General features: G+C 40.2%; 1 protein-coding gene across 4 annotated transcripts in view; it reads right to left on the reverse strand.

Moving 5' to 3' along the window:
- The window catches only part of LOC126044922 (bifunctional heparan sulfate N-deacetylase/N-sulfotransferase 4), a 107,325-nt gene that overhangs the window by 69,722 nt on the left and 12,591 nt on the right, over window positions 1–25,012 (reverse strand). For all 4 annotated transcript variants that reach the window (XR_007507828.1, XR_007507827.1, XM_049815323.1 and 1 more), the window contains exon 2: window positions 20,423–21,666. Coding sequence is in view for 2 of the 4 variants with exons in the window: in XM_049815323.1 (XP_049671280.1) it covers window positions 20,423–21,403 (981 nt within the window). In the remaining 2 variants the exon portion in view is untranslated. The remainder of the gene's footprint in view (window positions 1–20,422; window positions 21,667–25,012) is intronic.

Consider the following 25,012-nt stretch of genomic DNA (forward strand, 5'->3'; position numbering starts at 1 on the left):
CAGACTTCTGAGTTCATGGCAGGTCTCAGCTGCGGGATGCTGCCCCAGGGCTAAGCTGGTTTCTCCTGGTTTCTCCCCCAATGCAGGCTTGGAATGACAGTTTGGAGAAGGAGCTGGTCCCTGTTTCCCCCAGCACGGAGGCAGCCAGCCCCACTGGGTGGTGTGCCATGAGAGCCTTTCCCCTGACAAGGCGAATGCCCCAACCCTTCACGGAGATGAAGGCTGTTTCTCTTTGCAGTCTGATAATTTTTCTGGCTGCTGCCTGGGGAGCACCAAGTACAGCCTTACACTGTTTCCTGCTGTTTTCTACTCCTGTCAGAGGCTGTGTGGTCTCTAAAGAGCAAAAAGCCCCAGCTCCTTTGCTCCCTATGGCTGCAATTCTGCTTGGCCAGTACAAGGAAAGATGCTTCTTGCATCTTGCCCTGTATCCACAGCTATGTGAAGCAGGTGGGGTTTGTCCGTCTGTAATTCTGTTGGAGTGCTCACATGAGAGAGGCCAGAAAGGCAGAGGCAGAACCATCATCCAGCTCTGTTCAATCACCAAAAAAAACCCTAAAATAAGTAATGAACTGGGAAAAGCATCTTGGGGCTTTAAAGGGACAATGTCAAGATTTAAAATAGTACGTTAATAAAAAATTCATGTTCAGCGATCGTGATCCTGTTGCAGCAAACTGTATTGGTGTCAGTCATTGTGCTGCATATCACTAATAGTAAAATACAGAGACTGGTGTTTAAAATTCTTCTCAAGTAATGTTTGCGCCGTGCCAAAAAGAGATCAAAGTCTCCCCTTCCTTGGCAATACAAATATATAGTAAAGGACAAGTAACATTACCAACTGCATTTTCTTTTAGTTGCATATGCTATCTTTCTTCCTTTTGTTTCTTGTTTGTTCAGAATTGCTTCTTTAAGCAAAAAAATCCCCAGCTACACAACCCCCCCAACCTGTTATAGGTGGGCACTCAGTTGTTATAAATTATTTAAGGGCTGGACTAATGGAGGCTATCTTCTTTATCTTCTTTAATTTATGGATTTGGATGTACTAAGGTTTAATCAGAGTGGTTTTCTGCTTCTTTACTGCCCTTGGAAATCATTTACTTGGGTATACTTGTCATAAAAATAAAAATTCCTTAAAATTCTCATCATGGATATTTATCTCAAAATTCTGAACTCCTACCAGCAATCTCAAATTTCTACTTCAAATTTATTGCTTAAAAACTAACCGATGTATACGTTTTGTGGTGCAATTAAGCTTTTTTTTAAACACACATTGAATCATAAAGGAGAGATTGGAACAGAGGTGATATATTAAAAATTCAGGTCTGTCTTTCGGTTTTCAGAATGGGCATGTTTGCGTGATGATGGATATAACTAGTGGCTTTAAGAGGGTACCTCCATATGTTTAAATGAAGAGCTTCTAAAGCTTTTGGCCTGGGAGGGGGAACAAGGAAACCACAGCAGTTAGTAATTCCTCTGTTCTTGCTGTCAGTGGTAAAAAATGGCAACGTCCAAAATATCCAAATGCAGAAGGACAGAGCAGAAACGTGGATCCCCTCAGCATTTTCTTGTCTGTAAACAGATATTTTTAAACTCATACACTCAGTGTGCAGACTTTTCCAATTTTGTTGTCTTTCTTACCATTAATTGCTATTTTTCTTTATAACCCCTTCTAAATTATGTAATGGGAATCTCAAATCATTCATTCAGATGATTTCTATATACTTTTCACATAACTTCTAGCACCTATACACCAGCTGTGTCTGTGGTCTGTTATTCTTTTCCCATTTGCAAGTCTGTCCATTGCCCACCCTCCCTGTAAAAATCAGAAACACGGGAGTCTAAGTTAATGGCGTACCGAGAAGCATCATAGAATCATTTAGGTTGGAAAAGACCCCGAAGATCGAGTCCAACCATGACCCTAACGCTGCCAAGTCCACCTCTAAACCATGTCCCTAAATGCCACGTCTACACGTCTTTCAAATACTTTCAGGGACGGTGACTCAACCAGTTCCCTGGGCAGCACAGAGTGGCTGCCGGGGCAGGCACAGCACTTCTGCCTTCTGCCAGCAGCTACAAAACCCCAAGTCCCTGTGGACTCCATAAGCACCGATGGTTGTGCTGAGGTGCCCCCAGAAGCTTTGGAGATGGGTGGAAGTAAGAAGACAGATGGCAGTCGTTGTCCTTTCCCTGTCTAGCCTTGCCCATCTTTTTCACTGTGCAGGGGGGAGAGGAGAGTAGATCCTGAACAGGTAGAAAAAGTCACACTAAGTTGTACTGTAAGTGAGGGCGTACCTTGCAGCAAAGTGATAAAACCGTTTTCTGGCATTCTTTTTGGGCAAAGTAAAAAAATGCCTTAAGATTAAGAAAGGGCTGTCTTTTACATTATTGTGGAATATTTCTCAACCGAGTTACAGGTAACGTACCCATACCACACAGTCTCCTTTGCACTTACTTCCAATGATCTAGGAATGCTTCTGTTTTACAGAAAGCCCAAACTGTATTTAATTGATCTGTCTGCTTTTATAGGTTCCTTTTTATCCTCAGTGGATTGCAATTAGACATCTGGCTGCAGTCTGTAAAGAGTGTAACTGTGCTAGAACTTGAGTCCCTAAAATTAAGTAGGCTTGCAGAAGTCTATGCGCAACATTTTTCTTTGTTCTTGAATAAAAGGATGGCTTGCTAGGAAATTCCTATCACCCAGCTTTCTCTGGTGGAGCTGTGGAGACTTCCATGTTTTCAGTTATTCTGAAAACTGGAGTTTGCAAAGTCTTGACAGGTAAGGATGTGCTTTAAAAATCACTAGGATTAATGTTGGTTTTTAATATTTTTGAGATGTTTGATACTTGTCTAGCAGAGCTCAACTTTTTTGACCCCTTTTCCTCCTTCGTGATGCTGTCTTGCATTATCTAGGGACTTCAGTGTGTTGATCGTGTTTGTTAACTGGAATTGGAAGTTTCTGCAAAATGAAAAAGGAATTGCAAGGCAAATGTTCATGCTTTACACCACACTCATCTCTTTTACCAGAGGTCAGACTGCTTCTGCCACCCTATGTCCTTCAAGTTTAAAGTAGAGGGAGATAAAGCCTGTCTTGTCCTCCAGGACATGTTCAAAATCCCTCCATCCAAGAAAATCCTCCTGCTTACCACTGCTTTATTATGCTTCCCAGCTTGAAGACAGCATAGTAAGTTGCCCAGAGAAGGAAGCTGGAAGATGCAAAGCTAAATGGCAATGCCCATGGTAAGTTTCTACTCAATTCTCTTGAATAGAAACATCAAAGGCCAGTATGTTCTCCAATACAGTCAAGCCAGATCACCAAATGAGGCTGACAAATTTGAAATCAACTATTTCAGAGGTTCTGGTAGGTTAGTTTTTCATAAAACTAAGTAATTTTAGGTAAAATTGAGAACAACTCTCCCTAAGAACCAGAGGAAATGCTTCAGGTCATAGATGTATGGTTAAAAAGTATCATCACACCTTTCTAAAAAGCGGGAAAATTATACTTAGAACAAAACTGAAGTATTGCCCTTCAGATCACTCAGGATTAGAGACTTGAAAAAACCCCTCAAACCTCCACCCTTGAGAAATTGAAGAGGTACGACGTATTTGTCGAAATGTATGAAGACTTTCAGCCCTTCCAGTGAGTTCCTAGGAAGGAAACTTCTGATAACAGGAAGCCCTTCTACCTGGCACCACAACCCAAGGCAGATCCAGGGGCAGCAGATAAGTCCAGGCTTCTGCTGGTTGTGACAGATGAAGCTGGATGCCCAGATTGCTGGCTGAGTTTCTATGCCCTGTGTTATTTAGGCTGTCACGCCAAATTATCCCAATGGTCCCCTCTGACCTTCCCAGCTTAAACTTGTGTAGGAGCTCGTGGCATGCCAGCCTGTCTCAAGCCCCCTCAGAAGAGAAGAGGACCAGCTGGCTCGCCAGGCTCTGGAAAAGACCCTGAGCAAGGACAGTAGCTGCTCCCTCACCCCATCAGTGGGAGATCTGGCAGGGAATTTCAGCCACGAGAGAGAAAAAGAGGTTTTGGGTGAATTCCCTACCGTCTGATGGAGCTCATCCCTTTCTAGATACTGCTAAATCATTCGTGACAGGGACAACTTATCCCCAGGGCTTCTAAAACTGCTTCTGACAAACAACCTTTTTTGGTATTGGAATGCATTGAATTTCCCCAAGCATCATGCATCTGTGAAGTATTCCCTGTTAGAAAGGTATGCTGGTGCTCTCTTCAAGCTCCTCATCCCTGATTTTGTAAATTACAGAGGGCGAATTCTGTGCTGTGCCGTAAGTACACAAAGTGAATTATTTGGAAGGGAGAGTAAACATTTCTAGCAAGCATTTTTTAATCAGAGAGTGTTTACTGATGTGTTTTATGACATGTTTTCTTGGCTGCTTGGAAGAGAATGGGAACATAATTTTGAAATTTCTTATACTTTTCCACAACTTGTAATTTGTATGGAACACATTCCTGTGGTATATAGAGCCTTCCACAGGGAATAATTTTTGGTGAAAGATTCAGCCCACACCCTAGAAGAAGGGTATGTCTTCCAAGCATAATAATGTCTGATGACAATAATAATACAGTAAAAATCAGTGTTTCTAATATTTGTGAGCCTTTCATAAGTCTCACAATGGTGGAAATTTTTGGTTTTTCTCTGTTGGCACATATATGAGAACACCAGCTGTCAATCTATATGGTGAATAAGTTTCTAGCACTTAGGAACAGTGAAGAAAGCTAAGCTCACCAGCATCTTAAATGCTTGCATAGTATTATCTCAGAAAACAAAAGATGCACAGGAAGGTTGGGGGGGATATTTGTTTTGGTTTTTGCTTGAAAATATTCCTTGTTCAAAGCCATTCACATGCATTTTGGTGACAGGCAGAAGGTGGATTACTGAGCCAGTTAACTTTTAAATCTAATTGCTTTTGATCTTAGTCATTATAGGTAGTACTTTTCTCTCTAAATATTCCTGTTGAAAACTGTGTAGCTACTTGTGGTGTAAAGTATGAATCCATGTAACTTAGGATCATTAAACTGAGAAAAACATGTTCACCAAAGTATCAACCTTTTAATTATAGGTGTTACACTAAATTTCCACTCATTTCTGAAGTGAGAGGTTCTATTACTCTCCTAGCTGTAGGGGAGTGCCATAGTTTGATTTTATATGGGAATAGCTGTTTAAAAATCATAAATACTGGATTGTTCTGATAGGTTTTACTTGGCTAATGCTCTGCTACCCAAATGAGATTGTTTGAGAAGGCGCACACTGAAATCCTGAAAAGAATTTGCAACTGTAAGATGAGAAATAGCTAAAAGATAGGTGGTATTTTTCCACTGTGGGAAATCTTCCTTATTCCTCAAGGAATGGGCTCTGCATTCCCCCTTCTTTGCCCCCTTTCTCCTCTGCTGGCGTTTAGCATACCTCAAACCTTTGCTGTCTGAGGCTATAGCACCAGCAACCAGCCACTGAGGTTGTTAAACCCAGGATATTTCTATATGACAAATATCAGCTGGATTTGATCAGTTTAATGTCAGAAGAATATTAGAAGACTGGCTTTAACTGTCCTACAGTGAGCTCTTTCCAGCCTTTTGCATACATGTAGATCTACAGGCACATACCTGTGTCTATATATATCGTTTCACATTTACAAGCTGGTCCTCTTACACTGGCATAGCACAGAATATCGCCCAACATAGCAACGCAGGAAAGCGAGGACAAGTACTTATGAAAGTACATGATTCAGCCAAAATTTTTCCCCAAACATATTTAGTCAGTTAAACAGTTTCAAGTGATTTTACTCTAGCCTGGCCAGCACTGCGCTGCCCTGCTGTACCCTCATGTCAATGGATGGACTTTATTTATTGCCTTTGGAGAATGCCCAGTGCAACATACAGGGGCTTGTTGGCCATGCCCCCAGCATAAACCATGACAATAATCGTAAAAGAGTAATAAACGCCCTTTTCTAAAGACAGTTTCTTTCCCCCTATGGCTTAGTCCACTGTAGTATCAACTATCAACACAGGAGGGAAGAGAAGGGAGTTTCTTCTGACCCCAGCCCTCACGAAATCTTGAAAGGAGAGACAAAGAGTAAGTTGAGCACAAGTAATTTTACATCCAAGTCCCAGCCGAGATGCTGAAAATGCCTAAACCTCCCTTTAGTGTCATCCTAAACTCCTGAAATCAATGTGTGTATTGTTGACTCAAAATGTTTCCTTATATTAAGCAGACAAATGACAAGGTGTCACTAGGCTGAGGCTTTGCCTTTTGCTGCTGAGCTTTGAAAGGTACCTGCTGCCTGAAGGCTGAGAGTAAATCCCCTCGGGTCTTTAATACAGAGCTGCTCTGTAACACCCACCTTGCCATATTTACAGCAGTGATGGGTAGCTTTTATTTCCTGATAACGTACTGGCAGCATGTTCCCAGTTACAAGAGAAATAATAGTGAAAGCATATGGGAAACCTTATTCCCTTTCCTAATAACAAATACAGTGGAATTACACTTTATAATACCACAGACATATTTGTTTATGATGCACATAAATCTTGGAATATGTTACTAGGAAGACACACGCAGAGCTTTTTTATTAAAGAATTCACATTCTGCAGCTGAACCTATTTTTTAAAAAAGAAATGCATTATTATTATTATTAACCATGTAGAGCGTAGACTCAGCAGCTCACACTTACGCCTGGAGCTCCATTAAAGATTTCCTAAATTAATAAGATTATAGAGTATTTAGTCTCTATTAATTATAGATACATATAGATTAATGCTTATTTATCCATGTATATTCAACTAATTTCCAAACATTTGTGCTAATTTGTTGAAAAACCCACAGTAAATATTATTACAAAGGAGGTCGTCAGTCTTTATAGCCCTTGGGGATTAAATACGACTAGAAAAATGGAGAGAGCATAGCCCTGATCCAGGGTCCGCTTTGATCCTCATCCCTTGTCCTTCTGTTCTTCGCCACTTTGCTTTTGCCCTGGTACAACCTGCTGCCCGTGGCATCTTGCAGCCCCTTTCCCATTGAGGATTCCCACCTTTCTTTTCTCCTGGCACGTTCACGGCACCAAACCAGGCAGAGGTAGGGGGTCTGGGCCGTCGTCTTTGCTTCTAGCTATTTTATCTGCGCCTATGGCTATAGGAGAGAGGGTGGGGGGAGCACCCAGGCACCCCAGAGCCCTGAGATCATGGTCAGAGCTGCTCTTCCAGAGAATATTTTTGAGGCCAACCCCCCTCGACATTGAACTCAATATCAAAACTTCCATTAACTAAACCGATCCTGATGTGGGCTTTGTATCTACACTATCAGCAAGCAGGCTAACGTACGGACCTACAGACTTCTGAGGAGTTAAAAAACCCAGGGAATGGAAAATTAGATTGAGATCTACCCTGTTAAAACAATTGGACCTCAAAAAAAAAAAAAAAGCACTTGTGCTTTCAAGAATCACTGACAGCTTTAAGAGCCAATATTTCATGAGTTTTGGGGAAGGTGAGCAAATACGGGATGCTGTCAAAAACGTGAATTCAACCATTCTTTATACAGCCTTTACTTGAAGGTCTGATGTTTTGGGGTGAAAAGCATAGGGCCTTGAATCCCATGACTTTGATTCAGTCTGATTCAATGGAGGCAGTTCAAGTATAATATTGAGACAACTTTTAGAAAATGCTTAAATGTTGCTATTTTGGGTTTAATATGTAACATAAAAGTTACATTAATAATTCTGGCTTTTACATAAAATGAAGAGGCAGTAAAAACCTGACATACCCATTTCCTGGGATATTCTCATATTAAAAAAGTCTCTCAGCAGAGTGTGAATTATTTGCATTTTTTAATTTCTGGAAGATCAGCAATTCCAAAGCTACATTTAATTATGATCTTTTGGAATTTTTTTTTTTTAATATTCTTCAAACTGCCTGCTTTTCCTTCAGCCTGCCAGAGCAGATGAGCTGGCAGATAATAATTTTCTTTAAATCACATTCTAGTGGAACATTCTGCATTTAATAAATCAACATTTTGCCATGGGAAACTGTTTCACTGGAGCAGTCCAAGTTGATCGAGTAACAAGAATATAAACTTCATTTTCCCCTGCCTTGCCACTTTGCCATTTTGGAAGGATTTTTCACCCATTTAGTCCAAGGATAAATGGCTAAACAGGTTGGAAGGAAGGAAAACTTAAAATCCTACTCTCTAAATCTTGGCATTTCACCATACCTTGGTCAGAAAGTATTGGGAAATATATTTAATTTGTGATTTAAAAAAAAATAATATGCAAAAATGCCAATTAAATGACTACATCAATCAAAAAAAGAAAACTCTCTCAGATAACTAATTCAGCCTTCTCCAATCAGAAGTGTTAAAAATAGTGTGGATGTCATGTGCTAGAGAAGCTGAGTGTATATCTTACCATAGATCCCACTTCAGTTTGGGGACTGTCTGGATGAGAATGTGAACAGCAGATTAAAGGAGTGCTGGTAATATGAAGAAATAACACAAATGTAGAAAAGAGTAAGGTTCACAGAAATTTAGAGAAACTGTCATGGCTTGGTGAATGGTATTTATAATTTGTGCTCTTGAAGGGGAAAAGAAAATAATCTGTGGCTTTATTTCCTCAAGAAAACATCTTATCAAAGATTAACAGTGAGGTGGTGTTTTGCTACTAGAGTATGTTTGGGGATGGGGAGGCGTTAGTTTCGTTCAGGTGAAAGTTAAAACAGCAGGTCACTGGTTCTGGTTTTCTAAAATGAGCAAGAGGTGGGATAACAGCTTTACCGCTCAAACTTAATGGCCTCAGAAAGGAACAGGCTAGTCTAACCTTTGCAAGCTTGTCGTAAATCTTACTGCTAATTAAACAAAAAAGGGATTTATTTTTTTTTTTTAAAGGAATCTAGGATTTAGGAGACCCTGTCTCACAAAAAAACCAATTAACAAAAAAATAAATAAGAGTTTCACTCAACTTCAAGAATTTCAACTTGTTGACTACTTTTCTTCCCAAGCTGTATCCAACTATACTTTAAGCTATCCACAGAACAACACTTGTGAGCAATATGGACAGGGGTGACAGAGCTGGGTAAGGCAAACTCTGGACTCTAAACAGGCAAAGTCGCCCTTAGGAAGGACACCACGTTGCCTTAGTAGTCTTTCTGTGCCAACCTTAACTGGAAATGCAAAAGCTTTTTATCGTATGCTGTATTAATCAATGGTAAATGCTGGAGTTTTAAATCAGAAAACTTTAACACATGCAATGTGTTGCAATAAATCAAATCCTAATGAACAAAAACACTGTTCAGAAAGCTCCAGAGTGTTTTTACTAATACACTGGTTTGCAGGAAATGAAGAATAACTTATCCTTTCATTTTCTTGTTAATTTTGAAAATGAATTCTCTTAAGGTTAAAAAAAAAAAAGTTTTGTTTTGTTTTCATTCTGACATTACTTGAGAGAAATTCTTAACTTTTATGAAATATTCTGTATAAAATATTGTAACTTGAAATAATGATTTATCATATTTAATATTTCCATTAAAAATTTAGAATTTTGTCCACATGAAATGGTCCTTTTAAATCACTAGTCTTACATTATACTATTATAATTTCCCATGAGACCAAAAATTTCTTTTGTACTTTTTTTTGATAAATGAATTAATAGCAATCAAAAATCATTTTTATGTAAGTGTTGTAGGACTAGAGAGGGTTTTTTCACAATGTTGTATTCAATAGTAAAAACAAGAATGTGAAAAAAATATTATTTTAATAAATGGAAAGACACTTATACTGTAAGGTCCTATGCAGATGAATCTCATAAGCAGTTAGAAACCTTGATTTTAGGACCCCTGTATATTCTGGCACAGGTAGAAGGCTAATTGTAAGGAGAAGTATTATTTTATTAGGACACTGTTTCCAGAATAAAAGTTTGCCATCAACATAAAAATTTAACGTGTGGCTTCCTCTCTGTGGGTGACGATGCTCTATGGGCAGTAGTCCTCAAATTACTTTTGCTTCTTATCTCTAAGAAAATCTCTGTAGAAACATTGCCTTGTGCATTTGGCCCATAAGGAACAAAGTTTTATTCCTCTCACCTCCTGTATTTATGTAGTAATTGTGTTTTCTGCCTGCAGAAAATTATTACGGTAGGATACAAAGCCATGCTACATCCACGTACATCACTTGGAAAGGGTACTGATGTGCACTCAGAATAGGCGCCGTAAAAGGGACGTGTAGAAGGCAGTGCTAATAAACGTATGGATAAGACATTAAAGGCCACGGAACGAAAACGAAAAGTAAGCTAAAACTGACGTTGGCATCCTGCTACTGGACTGAGAATAGGCTGGCAATGAAGAAGCATGGGGATTTACTGGAGAGCCTTGCCGCTGCTAGCTGGTGTGTGACAGTAAATAATTTAAACAGGACCTCTCCTGATCTGGCGCACAAGTAATTTGTACTGGCAGCAAAAACGCCTGAAAAGAAGTGAGAGTCGCTCCTGTGAGGGGGTTCAAAGGAGCGGGGCAGCAAACAGTGATCTCTGCAAACGGGGTCGGGGTGCCCTGTGTAGCAAAGTGGGGGGCTGCATTGGAGACACATTACCGTCTAACCCCCAGCAGGTGCTTCCAGGCTTGCATGCGGCACACAGCAAAAAAATAAAGCCATCTCATAAAATTCCTAAGCAAAGGAGCTCTGGGAGTCTATAGGAAGGGAAGATTTTTTCAGGAACTTTCCGGCACTATGGTGTCCGTGTTTTCACTGTTTTGTAAGTTCACGTGAGCATGGGTGAAGTTTCATGGGTGCTGCAAACCGCTAGCCCCAAATAACATCAGCACAAATATTCCCAGCCAACCCTAGTATGGAAACAACTGAAGTAATTGAAAAAGAGCTTTATACTTATGGCTGCAAGCGCTGCCCTGCTCGCTGAGCACAGAGTAGGCTGCCTCTCCTCCTGGGATGCTGGTAGTGGCATGCACCTCTATCACGGGCCATAGCAATGGAGAACAAGGCAAATCTCCCACAAATTTCTGGTTCAGCCTACTATATATGTTGGCAATGTCAAAAAACCCCAAACCCTTAGAATCAGCTGAAAATATAATATGTACTGGAAGCTGACAATGCAGGTGAATGGATCAGCGCTCAGTACTGCTGGTGCAGTGCTAACTTGGTGTACGCAGATGTTGGCCTTATTCAGGAGGTCGGAATATGGAGAGTCAATCATCTGCAGTTTCTTACCATCCTCCTTTGAAAGCCCTAGTGATACTGCATTGCCACAGGGTCTGGAATAAAGCAAGAGACTGATAGAGACCATTCGGTGCCCAAAACTCCCAAATGTGTACCTACCAGACCCTCCCGAGACACCCATTGAACCCTAGCGAATAATGAAGGGTTTACCCATCACTTGCCATTGGTGCTCTTGGTTTTAAACTGGAGAGCCTTGATTTGTGTCTCCACAAAGGGTCAGAGAGTTGCCCTGCCAATAGTCATAGGTCAAAAACTGACCATCGGGTCTAACTAGTCGGCGTCTGATGGAAAGCCACAATGCATCATATAGTGTTTTATTACAGCTCGTGCTTTCACAGCAAACCCTGAATGCTTTGCGCAATTTTATCTTCTTTTGCTTGGCCAGTCACCAGAATATTATCTGGTGACATAAACATAAAAGGCAGGATGATTTTCTCATCAAATTTGATTCTTTGTGTGTGTGCTTATGATCATTGCAAAAAAACCCAAGAAACTCTGATGCACAGACATCCCCTTCAGTGGTGAAATAACTTTATCAAACTGTCACAGATTCAAATGTTCAATGAAGTAATTCTTTTTTTGTTTGTTTGTTTATTTATTAAAGTAGCTAGACACAGATCATATGAAATTTCCTAAATAAAATAGTTTCTTGTGAAGTGAATTTCTCCAGATGAATCAGTGTGTTTGTATGCAAAGCACTACTCTCGACAAACTCTGCTGAAAGCGATATATGACTCATTCTAACTATTCCAAGCTACGCATGACTCATGTTGAACAATGGAGTCAGAAGGTCATTTGTTCTTATGTCTCTGTAAAAGTATTTGGACTCCGTATATGTCCAGAGGAAAAGGAAACCCTTATGAAAATTGTCCAGCCCTTTGGTGGAAGCCTAAATCTTCCCACAGATGAATGCACAGCTCACTAGAGGAAGTGGTCACATCCTAGATTTTGACCAAATGCATTTTTTTCTGAAATGAAGCAGGAGGTTTAGCTTGAATGTTATCCTATTATCCGGTATCATAACCTGCTTACGATTTACCAGTTTTGAACTTCCGCATGCTGGCATGTGATGTTTACCTTCAGGAATGATAATTAATAGACAGTGTCCATCTATGAGAAAGTAATTTTGCACTTTAGAGGGACACCAAGCCCAGTGTTTGAGGGGCAGCTCTTGCTAGACTCTTATTCTGCCCTCTGCGTAAGCTGGAATTTGGTAACTTTTACCTAAAAGCCCTTACATTACTCTGCCTGTGTGGAAAGAAGACAGGTGGAGACGTGTAACATTGGAATTAAAAGCATTAACTGAAGGGGTCTATGGCCATATTCATAAAAGAGACAAAGAAGATCATAAGATTTAATTTGTGTGAGTGTATGTGTATGTAGGTCTATGTATACATATATAGATATATCTGTCTAAGAATTTGAAACCAGGCATAGACGAAGATTTGTTTTCATACTACATTATGATACAGAGGTGGGCAGAAAATGCCTAGTTAATTATTGCTAAATATATTAAGTTTCAAAGTTCTCCTTTTCTCTTTGCGATTTTCTCTTTTCTCTTTGTCCATCTTCCATCTATTCACCCTTTTTCTGAGTATTGCCATTTTCAAATCATTTGAATAATGCCAATGATATTAAATTGAGCTTTTGCTCTAAGTGTTGTTTCTTCTGCTCACATTTGGATGACAAAGGCATACTTAAAGTTACTTAAGTAACACTGCTACTAAAGTAACTGCATTATATATGGCATTCATGGTAATGTGTTTATTGCTGCATCAAGTGCTTCTAAGGCAATAATTATGACTGCTCTTTAAGTCTGCATCGGCTAGCCTTTCTAGAAAGGTATTTGATCATTTCATAGAGTGTTACTTTGCTATACAGGAAGCAATTGTTATTGCTCCTTTTTAGCTAGTATGCATTGTTTTAAAACTCAGGTTAATGTAGGCCTCTTGAGAGGCTGATATAAAGCAGCCGTGTTTTTTGGCTCCTATGGATTCCCTAAATGTTATGAAAATAATTTAAATTAAATTAAATGAAGTTCAATTAAATAGAGTACCAAGCATATCCTGGAAATATACTCCAGTGTGATACAACCTGTGACTTCAGAATTATTTTGCAGAAGGGATTTGAGAAATCAGTATAAATCCAGGGAATCAGTAGAAGTGTAGACAAAGGAATGTGTCAGAAGACAACGATGCTGAGCACAGGCTGTGAGCACTAGATATTTCTGAACTAGAACAATGACTAAAAAACCCTGGCCTTTCTATATTTTAAAAGGTATCATGGTGTTTTTTAAAATTTCATAGTTGTTAATTTTTTTTCAAATCAAGTTCTATTGAGTTCTTACAGTTAAAATGCTGGAAGAATGAAGGATGATTTTTCTTTTTTCTTTCTTTAATTAATTCGCGTGCTTTGTGAAAGATTAAACTTTTTTTTTCTTGGGGGAAAAAAATGTTCATATTTGTGATAATTCTGTGGTGCTTGTACAAACAATATCAAATTGCACTGCTTGGAGTCTTATAAGCCTACAGGCAGAAACCCAGTGTGCTCTCTGGGACAACAGAACATTCACCGAGTTTTCAAACATTCAGGAAAATCTTGCTTAGACCATGTGATAGAGGTACCCTATTAATGTGTGGGGTACATGAAAGGAACATAATTGTCTAAACTAACGAAATAGAAGAGCTAGAAAATTAGAGCCACCAGAATGTGTTTTCTGGCAAGACTGTATAAAACACTGTCAAGACCTACCACATCTTCAGTGGGAAACCTGGCAGATGAGAGAATCCCACATCTATTATAATTCAGGTGGGGTACTCAGATAGCCAGTCAATCCGTCAGGCCGCCAAGGAGAAAAATAAATGTTTTGCTGATGGCAAAGGAAGTGTGTTTTTTAACTACATCAGTACTGAAATTCTGAATGAAAGAACAGGCTTTATTGAAACAAAAAAAGTATGAAATGTTTCGTGTGATGTGTCTTGACAAGGCACTTGAACAGTATTCAACACTCAAATTATTGCAGAAAGGATTGGGTGATTCAAGAGACCTCAACAAGGGAAATATTGAGGGAACTGTCATCTCTGCTGAAGCAGAATGGAGTAGACACTCCCATTTTTAAAAAAGATTGTCTGATTATTAAATTTTTCTTATAAAGCCTTCTCAGCTGCTTTTTAAATTAATTTTTAAAATCTTTAAGACTATCCAAAAGTGGGAACTCCAGAATTTCACTTCATTGTGTTCTTCACTGCCACTCTGAAGTGCTTTAAAAGGTGACATAGGGGCAACACAGCCTATAATGACTAATGCTTGGCTGTCTCCTCTAGCTCCTATGCTCATACATTATTCCATTTTTAGTTTCTCCCTGTATTGCCCATTGGTGTGGTTACTTTACAGGCAGGAGTTTATTATTATAAAAAGGCTATAGGGATGACTATTGTATCTCACATTATCAGCAAAGAAGTGATTGCTCTTTGCAGCTTCTGCTGAAGGAAAAAGCCACAGATGAATGAACAATAAAAAAAGATTTGTTTCTGGTGCCTATTTATAGCACTAGGAGTTTCGAATTTTGCTCAAGCTCTGGGATTTTGGGGACTGATATTGAGTACATTTGGAAATAACCGGATGCAGATTGAGGTATTGGGTTGCTGTAACTTCCATCATAATCTTCCCTACAGTTGGGTGTGAGTGCAGGATGGGTAGAATAGAGTAGAGCATCCAGAGAAACTCTTCAGAAACCTGAGTTAGAAATCCAAGTATCCATTGTAATCCTCCCTAACTCTTAATTCTGGTGTTGACCACTGCTGGCCAATTTCTACGGAAGGCTGGGCATATCCTGTGACACTAGATGCCAAATTCTGTGAAGGGGTGCAGAAATGTGTTCTTGACTGTTAAATAGAGCTTCCTTATCCACATGCCTGGCATGGGTCCGTACCACTAACTCCGAACAGCAGGAGAGGTAAGGTATTGCAGCAGAACTGAAGTAGGAACTAGCATTGGACTACACCAGTTTATTAAATTCCTTCTTTCAAAGGGCATTTAGAGTTTGCATGGAGAGGGAGGAGGGTTTGCATGCAGCTGCACAGACCCACCCTGTGCCTACCTGCAGTTTTGTACTATCATTCTGCCATGCCTGGTGATGTGGCCCAGACATTTCCAATTATTCCACCTGAAAGCAATTTTCCTTGCAGAAAGATCAGAAAAAGCATGTGCTGGAGACATTCAGTTATTGAGCTCAGCCTCCTGCTGAGCCAGTACTCTTTAATTTGGAATTATCAGAAAAGATGCAACTCCAACATGAATTCTTGTCTTTAAAATACTAAAGTGAGCAAGAAATCACAGCCTTTATGCATTCAAGGCTTTTTAATGATGGTGAAGGTCAAAGACAAAGTGCAGACTTGTGGAATTGAGGAGGTGTCAGAAACTAATGTAATTCTTATTTCCACTGAAGTAAGTGGACTGAAGCTTAGAGTGGAAGAAGTGGGGAGAATGGAGACAGGCTATGCAGTACTGCGAGGAGAAGGACGGACTACAGTCAACAGTAACACAAAGGACATTCCCAAGCATTGCTCCATCGGTTTATAGTCTCTCAGAAAGCGCAAGGATGCTCCTGCCCTTATGGCAGCAATTAGAGGGGATACAGAAAAGGGAAGTGTAGCTTTTGGAGAAAGGGGCTTTGTGATACGATGGTGCTGGGATGAGCAATTTCTCTGTGATTACTAGCTCCAGCTGGGAGAGCAGTGGAAGAGAGGGAAGCAGGTGGCTCCTGAGAGAGTCCACCTGGAAGAGGCTATGGAAAGGAAGCTGTGCTGTAGTACAAGTCCTAGAATTATGAGGAGGGCAGAAAGTGGAAGGTTAATGTGTTTTTGTTTAAGAGCCTTAGTTTGTACTGTGATCTTGCAGGGTTTTTTCAAATTAACAATAGAAAGTGTATTGTGAAAGGTTCTGGTTGCTGCATTGAGCTCTGCCTGGAGTAAACATTGTACTAGTTCATGCTATAGCAAAAAAAAAAAAAAAAAAAAAGACTTTAACAAGTTCTTACTACCTGTTTGGGTAATGCAGCTCTGTTTCTGCTCAGTTAAAAGGCAACTTTAAAGGTAGAAGTTTTGTATTCTTTATGTATGGCAAACCCAGACACAGCATAACCAGATGTTTCTAGGGTTTTTTTGCTAAATCACTCATGCCAGTGATCCTGGACTTGTTGTGTGGCTAGAAACCAATATAATTTGCAAGTACATGAATTCAGTAATTCTGCAAATTAACTGATGAATTCTTGAGTCTTTTGTCTTCTAAAAATCAAGCAGTGAGTTAATATATTGGCAGGAGGGAAAGGGAGAAATTCATTTGCAGAGGCTTGCTATGCTCAAGATAGATCTCTGCAAAGCTTGGGAAAATAGCTTTCTATGGCTCTGCTGAGTTCCTGTTTAATTACTTAGCCAGATATGACCTTGTACAACTTCTATAATACAAGGCACTAGGAGATCTTTTGTGGTAAACAGAGCCCATAATAACACTCTTCTCTAATCTCTGTTTCTCCAGCTGATGCCCCCCTTTAAAAAACTATATATATATCCCTGAAGCACCTAATCAAGAAATGGCTTTGTGGGGGGATAAAAATGTCTGATAATTACACAGGAACAGTGTTACTTGTCTTTTTTATTGTTACATACAAATACTATTATAGGAAGACTCCTTTCTAGTCGTGTGTCCTTTGGGTTGGCAGCTATATGTTTGGTCACTGGAAGGAAATGCCTAAGAGGTTGAACAGAGTGATGTTACTCGGTTGTATTTTTCATATGCTTTAGGGGGCGTGGAACTGTTCATTTGCAGTTTTCTTGCGTGCACCTGGGAATCTGCTGTGTAGGAAAGTATTCCCAAGGGACGTGGGTGTGCGTGGCACCTTAGGAGAGCCTAAAGGAGAGTCTGTATAACTCTGCAAAGTGAACCTGCGCTGTTTGCAGCAAGAAATGCTAAGAACTGAAGGAATTGGAGAAGTAGTGATGTGGCATAATGCAGTGGATTATACTGTGATGAGAAATTACTTAATTACAAGCACTGCTTTATACGTTTCTCTTGTTTTGGTTTTGAAAGCACTGTATAAATAAATATTTTCTTTTATGTTCGTGATGCTGACGTTTTAAACTTGCATTGCAGGGGACAGGATAGAATGAGTTTTGAGGTGCGTGGGTGCATGACAATATCTCTGGGGTTTTTTTAATTTTTTATTTTTTTTTTGGCGAGGGTGGTGGGGGGGAAGGTTGTGTGTTTTTTGGTGCTAAATATACCTGTAGTGTGCAGTTCAGGAAAGAAAGGAGATGGCCCAAATTCTGCAAGTTTTTGTCGAACAACATACAGAGCCTGTGCTAATCCCTCTAGCTATCAGAGCCATTCACACTTCCACCCTTATGGTAGTCTTACAGGACAAGCACAACCTGCCCCTAAATCTCATGGTGCCTCCACGTGTCAGAAACAGCCTCTCACCTGCCGTGAAAATGCAACCCTCTCTGAGCAGCTGGCCACAGCCGCTGCTTAAAAATGCATGGCAATACTTTGACATCACTTAAATATCAGCCTCTTAAATATCGTCTTCCTTTGCTCTACCTTAAGGGGTGAAGGCAGGTCTGCTGGTTCTTAATTGCCCCCTTCCCCAAGTGACTTGGGAGATTGTTCTCTAACTGGCTGCAATCATCCTTTACTGTAAACTAACCAAAGTACACTCTGATTTCGGTGTTATGTTCATTAGCAAGCATCCTGTTTTGAATGTTAATGTATTCTGGCAATGTCCAGTCTATATGAATGGACTGATTTGTGTAGCAAGTGTTTCTGAAATACCCCGAGGAACAAACCTGTACTGGGTAACTGATTTGAAATGAAACCCACAATGTTAAGGACAGAATATCAATGGATGGTCGAGTTGCAGAGTGGATTTACGTGTGAACATCATCTAAAAGGCAGGTAAATTTTTATTATCCCCAAAAGAGTGCTTGATGGGAAGCTTGGTTCTGAGCCTGTGCCTGCAAAAGATTTCTCCGTGTGGTCAGTGCTTGTGGCGTGATTTCTTGTTTGAGGTGAAGAGGGGATTTATCCTGTGAGTGTCACTATTGGTAGTTTTGCGATGGAAGTGGGCTGCTAATTTAGCACTGGAGAAATATGGGAAGAATGAAAGCTTCCCTTCATACCTTGACTCAAACATAATCCATGAAAAGAAGACTCACTACACATTCCTTTAAAAAAAATAATTTAAAAACCCCATGTCTGAATCCTAGAAGATGCTTTCTCTTGTTATTTTCAAGATATTCAGCAGCACGGACTGCTCTCTTTTCAGATGGGTAAATGTATGCAGCATATAAAAGTGATGCTGAACGCCTTTAACAGCTACAGTTCTGCTATCCGGGTCCTACTCAAGCCCCTGGATCTGGAGTTTTCTGCCATGTCTCCTATAACGAGCAATGAAGCATGGCTGCTCTGCCAAGCACAGGTGGAAAGGTTTGCATAGTAATGTTGTCAATTGCTGGATAATAAAGGAGGTGACTTGGTTTTTTTTCTGCCTAGTGAGATTATTCTAGTCAAAAAGTATGATTTGAATTTCCAAGTGACTCTGTGTGGACACTCTTCTTATAGTAATAGGGGCTTTTTAACCAACGTAGAATAATAGACTTCCTTAGTGGAGCAAACCACATCAGAAAAAGACGCTCTCAAAAATGCGCAGGCAGAAAGCTATTGCTGCAAAACTTGTTCCACAATTGCCTTTTCAGTTAATTTCCTCTTATATACAAGCCCCTTCTCAGAGCATTTTACCATATATTTCCGGAGAGAGAGCTCTTGATCGCTGAGCTTGTGCACAGTGCTCAGATCTCAAGACCCTAGGCACTTGGAGTGCCTGGTGCTAGAAAACAGCCCTGATGAGCATTCATATGCCTGGTTTGGCTAATAGAATTACCCAAACTGTTCTGATATGCAAAATTGTTTTCATTGTGTATGAGACTACTGCTTTTGCTGGGTATTTTGATATCTCTCGTAATGATCTGGATGAGGAGGCAGATGAATACAGATTTGTAGAAGTGGAAGTAAGAATTTAGAAACAAAATAGAAATCTGCATTTAAAGCCAAAAGGCTTGCTTATTGCTCATGAAAGTATTGGGCTATTTACAGGAAAAAACCTGCTAGAATAAAGGCTTGAGAATGTGATGTTGCATGCTTAGGAACTTCAATTAATCTCTGAATTTGATGATTCCCACATGTGGAAAATTGCAACGAAATAACTGTCATGCTATTGAGTTCTGTCTATTCTTTGCAAGTTGCACACATCTTTGAAAATTACTCTGAACTAATGGTGTCCCTGGATACTACAGACTATGTAAATAAGTTTAAAAGAGCCCCCGAAGAATAGTTTGTGGGCTTTTCACCGTATCAGATGGTTATGTCATTTGCTGAAGTGTAGGCTATGCTTCTATCGTGTTACTGGTAACTTTAAATGATTATCTGCTAGTCTGCTAATGAAAATTATCCTGTTAATTCTTGTAAATCAAAATGTGACTATAACTTTTTCAGGTTTTTTTCCTTTTTGCTTTTTCTGTTCTTTTTAAATATAGTGATAGTTATGTGAGATTTAAAAAGGCACCCATCTTCTCTTGTTCTGTCTACTTTTCAGAAATAGTGAAAGAATACAGAAAATGCCTATAAATGTTATTATATATATATGTCACATGTGTACACGTGTATGTCTGTATGTCCATAGGGAAAACCAAAGTAATCCAGTGTAAAACGTGTGCTGTTATCTAAAAATTCAAATATCTCAGCAGCAAACTTGTTCCAGACACAGAGATCCTTTTATTTAGTTTAAAGAAAGATCTCCATTATGTGTGGTATAAGAAGTCTCCTTTGTTACCCAGGTGCTCTGGGTGAAGCCCTTGAACAGAACCTATATAAGCAAGAGGCAGCCAGTATGTGCACTTTATGCATTACCGTATGAGGCCATGCCTATGTATCAATGTATATACACATAGGAGAATGCATTTCTGGATGTGTGTGAGTAAACAGACTTTTAAAGTAATCTCAGGTTATGGCTTCTATATCTGTTAGCTATACTTGTGCACCTGCAGCCTTTACCAGGAAAGCTTTTTCAAGCTTTGTCTCTCTTTAAATAGCCATTTGCACATACATCTATCTGGGATGGTATCCCCCAATTCTTGTCTTACCTTCACATCGTTGACATTCATCCTTGTTCCCTCCTTCCCAACGAAGATGTCATCTATGTCAACCAGAATGTACCTATCCAAGGACAGCGTGAGCTTCTTCCCCGACAGGAAAGAAATGGCATCAATAAAGATCAGTTTGTGCAACCAGAAGGTCAGGTTGTTTCCAAAAAGGACTCTCTGAATCCCATCGTGAAGCCCCAAGTCTTGGATGACGGTGGCATACAAAGCAGCCTTTGGCAATGCTGCGGGGGGCAGTCTGGAGGTCTGCAGTTCGGTTAAAAGCACAGGTTGATAGGTGGAATGGTTAAACTGGAAAACCGTCCAGTCTTCGCCAGGCAGTGGACCTTTCTCAACCCTCGGTGCTTTGGTGATGTGCAGCAGGGGAGACTGAGGGTTGACCACACAGTCTTTGAGGGCTACATTGTTGTAAAGGTGTAATGGCAGTCCTTTCAGTTTTGTACTTGGGGAGCTGTTCTCATTGGCTTTATGAAAACCAATTATGCTAACACTGTATTCCACACAGTATTTTTCCAGAAGCTCTCTATTCCATGAGTCCATGGATACATACTTTAAAATATTCTCATATATAATAATGGTGTATTTTCCTCTTCCGTTGTCTGTGAGGGGGGGGATATCCCCCTTAGCTGGTGCAATGACCATGTGGTACTGAAATCTGCTGGACTCGAGGATGGCTATGATGTCTTGCCCAAGCTGGGAGTACTGGCTTTCCACAAACAGGAGGACAGTGGGATCAGTTTTAGATGGATCAATTGGCTTAGCCGTTTTCAGCTCCGCAGACCTATATGGTAGAAGCTTGAGGTCTTCACACTCAGCTTCCCCGGTGCTTTCCACAAGGGCCATTTCTTGCTTGTAGCCGGTGTAAAGGTAATAGGCAGAAATGACAATACTTGCCAAGCAGAAGGTTGCGAGGAGAATGACCAGCGTTCTGAAACTTCTGCGGAGCTTCACAATTAGATTCATCTTTCGCAGGACTTCCAACTTGTGTTGGACTTGCTGCTTTTTTGGTGTTCTTTCCTAAAGTGCCATCGGAATGAGGAGGTGCAGAGGTGCTGATTCCCCTCCCAAGACGTTCATGTGACCATTGCAGTGCATTTATGAAGCTGTCGGGGAGGTTATAAAGCTGTTGGAGAGGGAAGTCAAAGGATTCGGAAAGCTAAATTGAAAGAGGCTTTCTCAGAATGCAGCAGCTGCCAATAATCAATGAAGAGGACTCTTAACATTATCTGCAACGAGAAGTAAAAGAAAAGTAAATAAAATCCATAAAGCAATGAAAAACACATGTTAATAAAGACAGTGATTGATACTGGTAATTTGAGTCGAGGGAAATTTAAGAACTGTTCAAGGAGCACTCACTGTCACTTGCTTTCTTGATGGATGAAGATAAGCCATGTTAAACAGCTCTCCCATATTCTTTGGGTATAAAAATAAAGTCTAAACATAACTTTTTGAGCACGTGTATCTCTTCAATTATGGACATTTCTCAGCTAAAATGATTTGTTGCTATTGCAAATGGGAATGACTGAAGATTACAGGACAAAATTAGGACCAAGTAAATGTTTGTTAAATATCGGGCCATGTTCCATGTCAAACTCAAACTCCATAACTATTTTGAAAGGGGTAACAAATTCTGTGCTGGAATGTGAAACCAAAGTGAAAGGCATGGAAGGACTTTGAGGAAAGATTTGTAGGACTTTTCTCTCCAGTTTCCATTCTGGACCTGGAGTGATCAGTACTTTACAGTCTGTTTAAGGACTGTCTGGAATGATAAAGGTTGTGCATGGAGTTTCCAAGCGAATGAGTACGCTACTAAAACTGCAGAGTGCGGCTGTGCATGCCTCTGCCTCCATCAGGGATGAAAGGGAGGTGGTACGGAGCATGAAAAGGAGCGCAAGAGAGTTGCTGGGTGGGCACGCAGGTGGGCCTGAGGGTCATGATGCCTCCAGCTAAAGGACTGGGGCTTTGGTCTGCCCCGGCTGCGCTGTATGGCAGGAGTACTAGGTGCTTAAATCCGACTGCCTAGCCGGCTCTGAAGCCTTTGTGCCATTCTGGGTAGTTCTACCTAAATCCATGAAAAATTACCATAGATAACACTAAACCGTGTGGCTTGGAGGCAGTTAAAACTAACTGAATAAATAGCCCATGCTGCTCTATGGACTTAAATAGGAATTAATATCTTTCTGAATTATTTATATTGTTTACCTATTGGAACAATATGAGACTAAACAATGGATGATTTTTGAACTGCAAGGAAGAAACACTCTTTCCAGGAAGATACTTGCCAGTTGATGTGTCCTCCTCCATTAGCTTAAATTACACTTTTGAGTTTAATTCTGAAAACTCTTCATTCATCTTAAGCTTTGCACCTCAAACTGGAAAATGCTTGTAAGACATGTATTGAAGAAATTTGTCTAGTATATTTTATGACTCTGGTATACAATTCTAAGGAACCTCTTGGTTTTGCCAGTTCAGGGTCATAAAAATGCAAGTGAAAAGTTTAAATTTTGTTTCAAATGCCTTGTGTACCACTCTTCTAGTATTAGGGTACTCTACTGCTTTGGGGAGCTTATCAAGCAATGAACAGAATGCTGAAGTAATTGTGAATTAATAGGTCTACTTGCTTGTGAGACACTTGTTGCTGCTCTCAGTTTAGAGAGAGGGAGTTGTTTCTGAGGCCGTTTGTGGCTTTGCTGGGTTCAGATTTTTATGTGCTTTACTTTTCTCAGTTGGAAGCTTGCGAGGAGATTTTGTACCCCCGTATCGTGGGCTACTCCATCAGTGACCATCATAAAAAGGTGAGCAAGGTGGGTAGTTTATCCACGTACAGAAGTGAACAGAAATGAGAAAAGCGTTCTGTGTTTAATAATGTCTTATGAGAGAAGGAATAAAAAAAGAAATCACAGCTATCGCTAGGAAATTAAAATCAACCTGATAATTGTCAGAGTATTTGCCCCCCTTTGGTGCTTCCCTTCTTCTGCAGTTCTGTCTGCTTGCTGGGATCTCACTTCTTATTAAACCTCCAATTAAGATTTTATCAAAAGATAAAACTGGATCAAGCGAAGCATCCTCCGCCAGGCCGCGTTCCAGTTTTGGTGCCGTTGATGAGTCACTCAGCCTGACTCTGAGGGTTCATCAGCTCCGGAGAATTGCTCTCCGTGGGAAGGGCAGCCTACAAAACAACTCATTGCAACAAGCCTTGGTTTTGTTAGCGTGAGATAGGCAGGTATCTTGGAAACAATAATTAACCCCCCCCCCCCCCCCCTTATGCTCTGCATCCTCTGCTTGCTTTCAGCACTAGAGGGCAATATTTTCTTGCTTTTTAGCAGGCAGCACCTACTCTCACCTCGACTCAGGGAACAGACGGTCCTGCCTGCAGGCAGGGTCTTTCCAGAGGGGTCTCAGAAATCCCCAAGGTGGGTGAAACACCCTAATTGAGACTCTTATGTGTTAAAATAATTGAAAAACAGGACTTCTGCTCTAAGAAACCTGCCACTAAATCACACTGAATGCTTACCAAATATCTCAGCCTACACCTGGAGCACAAGGCAACAGCATGCAAGGACACCTAAAATTGCACATTTTTTCCTCACTGTTCTGTCCCGCTGGATGTCCCAGACAGTGGTACTGTGAGCTGTCAAAATAATACACCTCATGAGCCATATCTTTGCTGCTACTATTGCGTGTATTACTAAAATATGAGAAGCCCCTGACTTTACACTAGCCAAAACAAAAACATGGTTTTCAGCCCAAGTTATTTGATGCAAATAACATTGGTAAAACCTTTTCCAGTTAAAATATTAGTAATCAGATTTCATGTAAACTAGTATATCTTTTGTATGCAGATGTTATAACAACTGCAAGTATTCACACTTATCTAGATGTCTAAATATTAGAATTGATAAGGAATTTAAACTTGCATGTGGAAACCTGGCATTGGAGCTCATCTTCTTAGTTTGTGCATTGTGTTTGAACCGTTCTGTTGAACTGATTATACTGTTCAGTAAAAAAAAAAAAATAGTGTGAAGTAATTAAAGTTCATGAAAATAAATCAGCTATATTAGCCATTAGTGGGACATTTTCCAAGGCATAATTGGAAGTTAAGTGCCGTTTGTGCCTTTGAAACTCTCCCCCTTAAAGTTCAACAGCTTTATATTCACTCAGAAATTCAAATATCTTTGGAGTATTTCTGTGCTATATTAATTTGAAAAACACGGAAATAGGCTGTATTTCATAATTAGCATTACTAATGTAGTTTCATTTCAGAAACCAGTCTTTGAGGTCCTGTGTTCCTGTGGTCACTGGTCACTATCCATTGACTCTTTAGGGGTAAAGCCAAAAGCTGGGTACATTTGATCAAGGAATCAAGATTACGTTCATCCAGAGTTAGTCCTTCAGTAGATCCTCAATCTCACGTTCAGCTGACTTCCCACACATGGGGCCTTTCCCCAGGTAGAGCAGAACTCTGCAATATAACTCTGTTGTGATGCCATAGCTGTCTGCAGGAACTGTAATTTTTCTTTAGTTCAGGCAGCCAAAGAAAAACAGAGGCTTAAAAATTGCTGCCTCCTTGCT

This window comes from Accipiter gentilis, chromosome 12 (genome assembly GCF_929443795.1).
Source record: "Accipiter gentilis chromosome 12, bAccGen1.1, whole genome shotgun sequence".
NCBI classification, from domain to species: Eukaryota; Metazoa; Chordata; class Aves; order Accipitriformes; family Accipitridae; genus Astur; species Astur gentilis.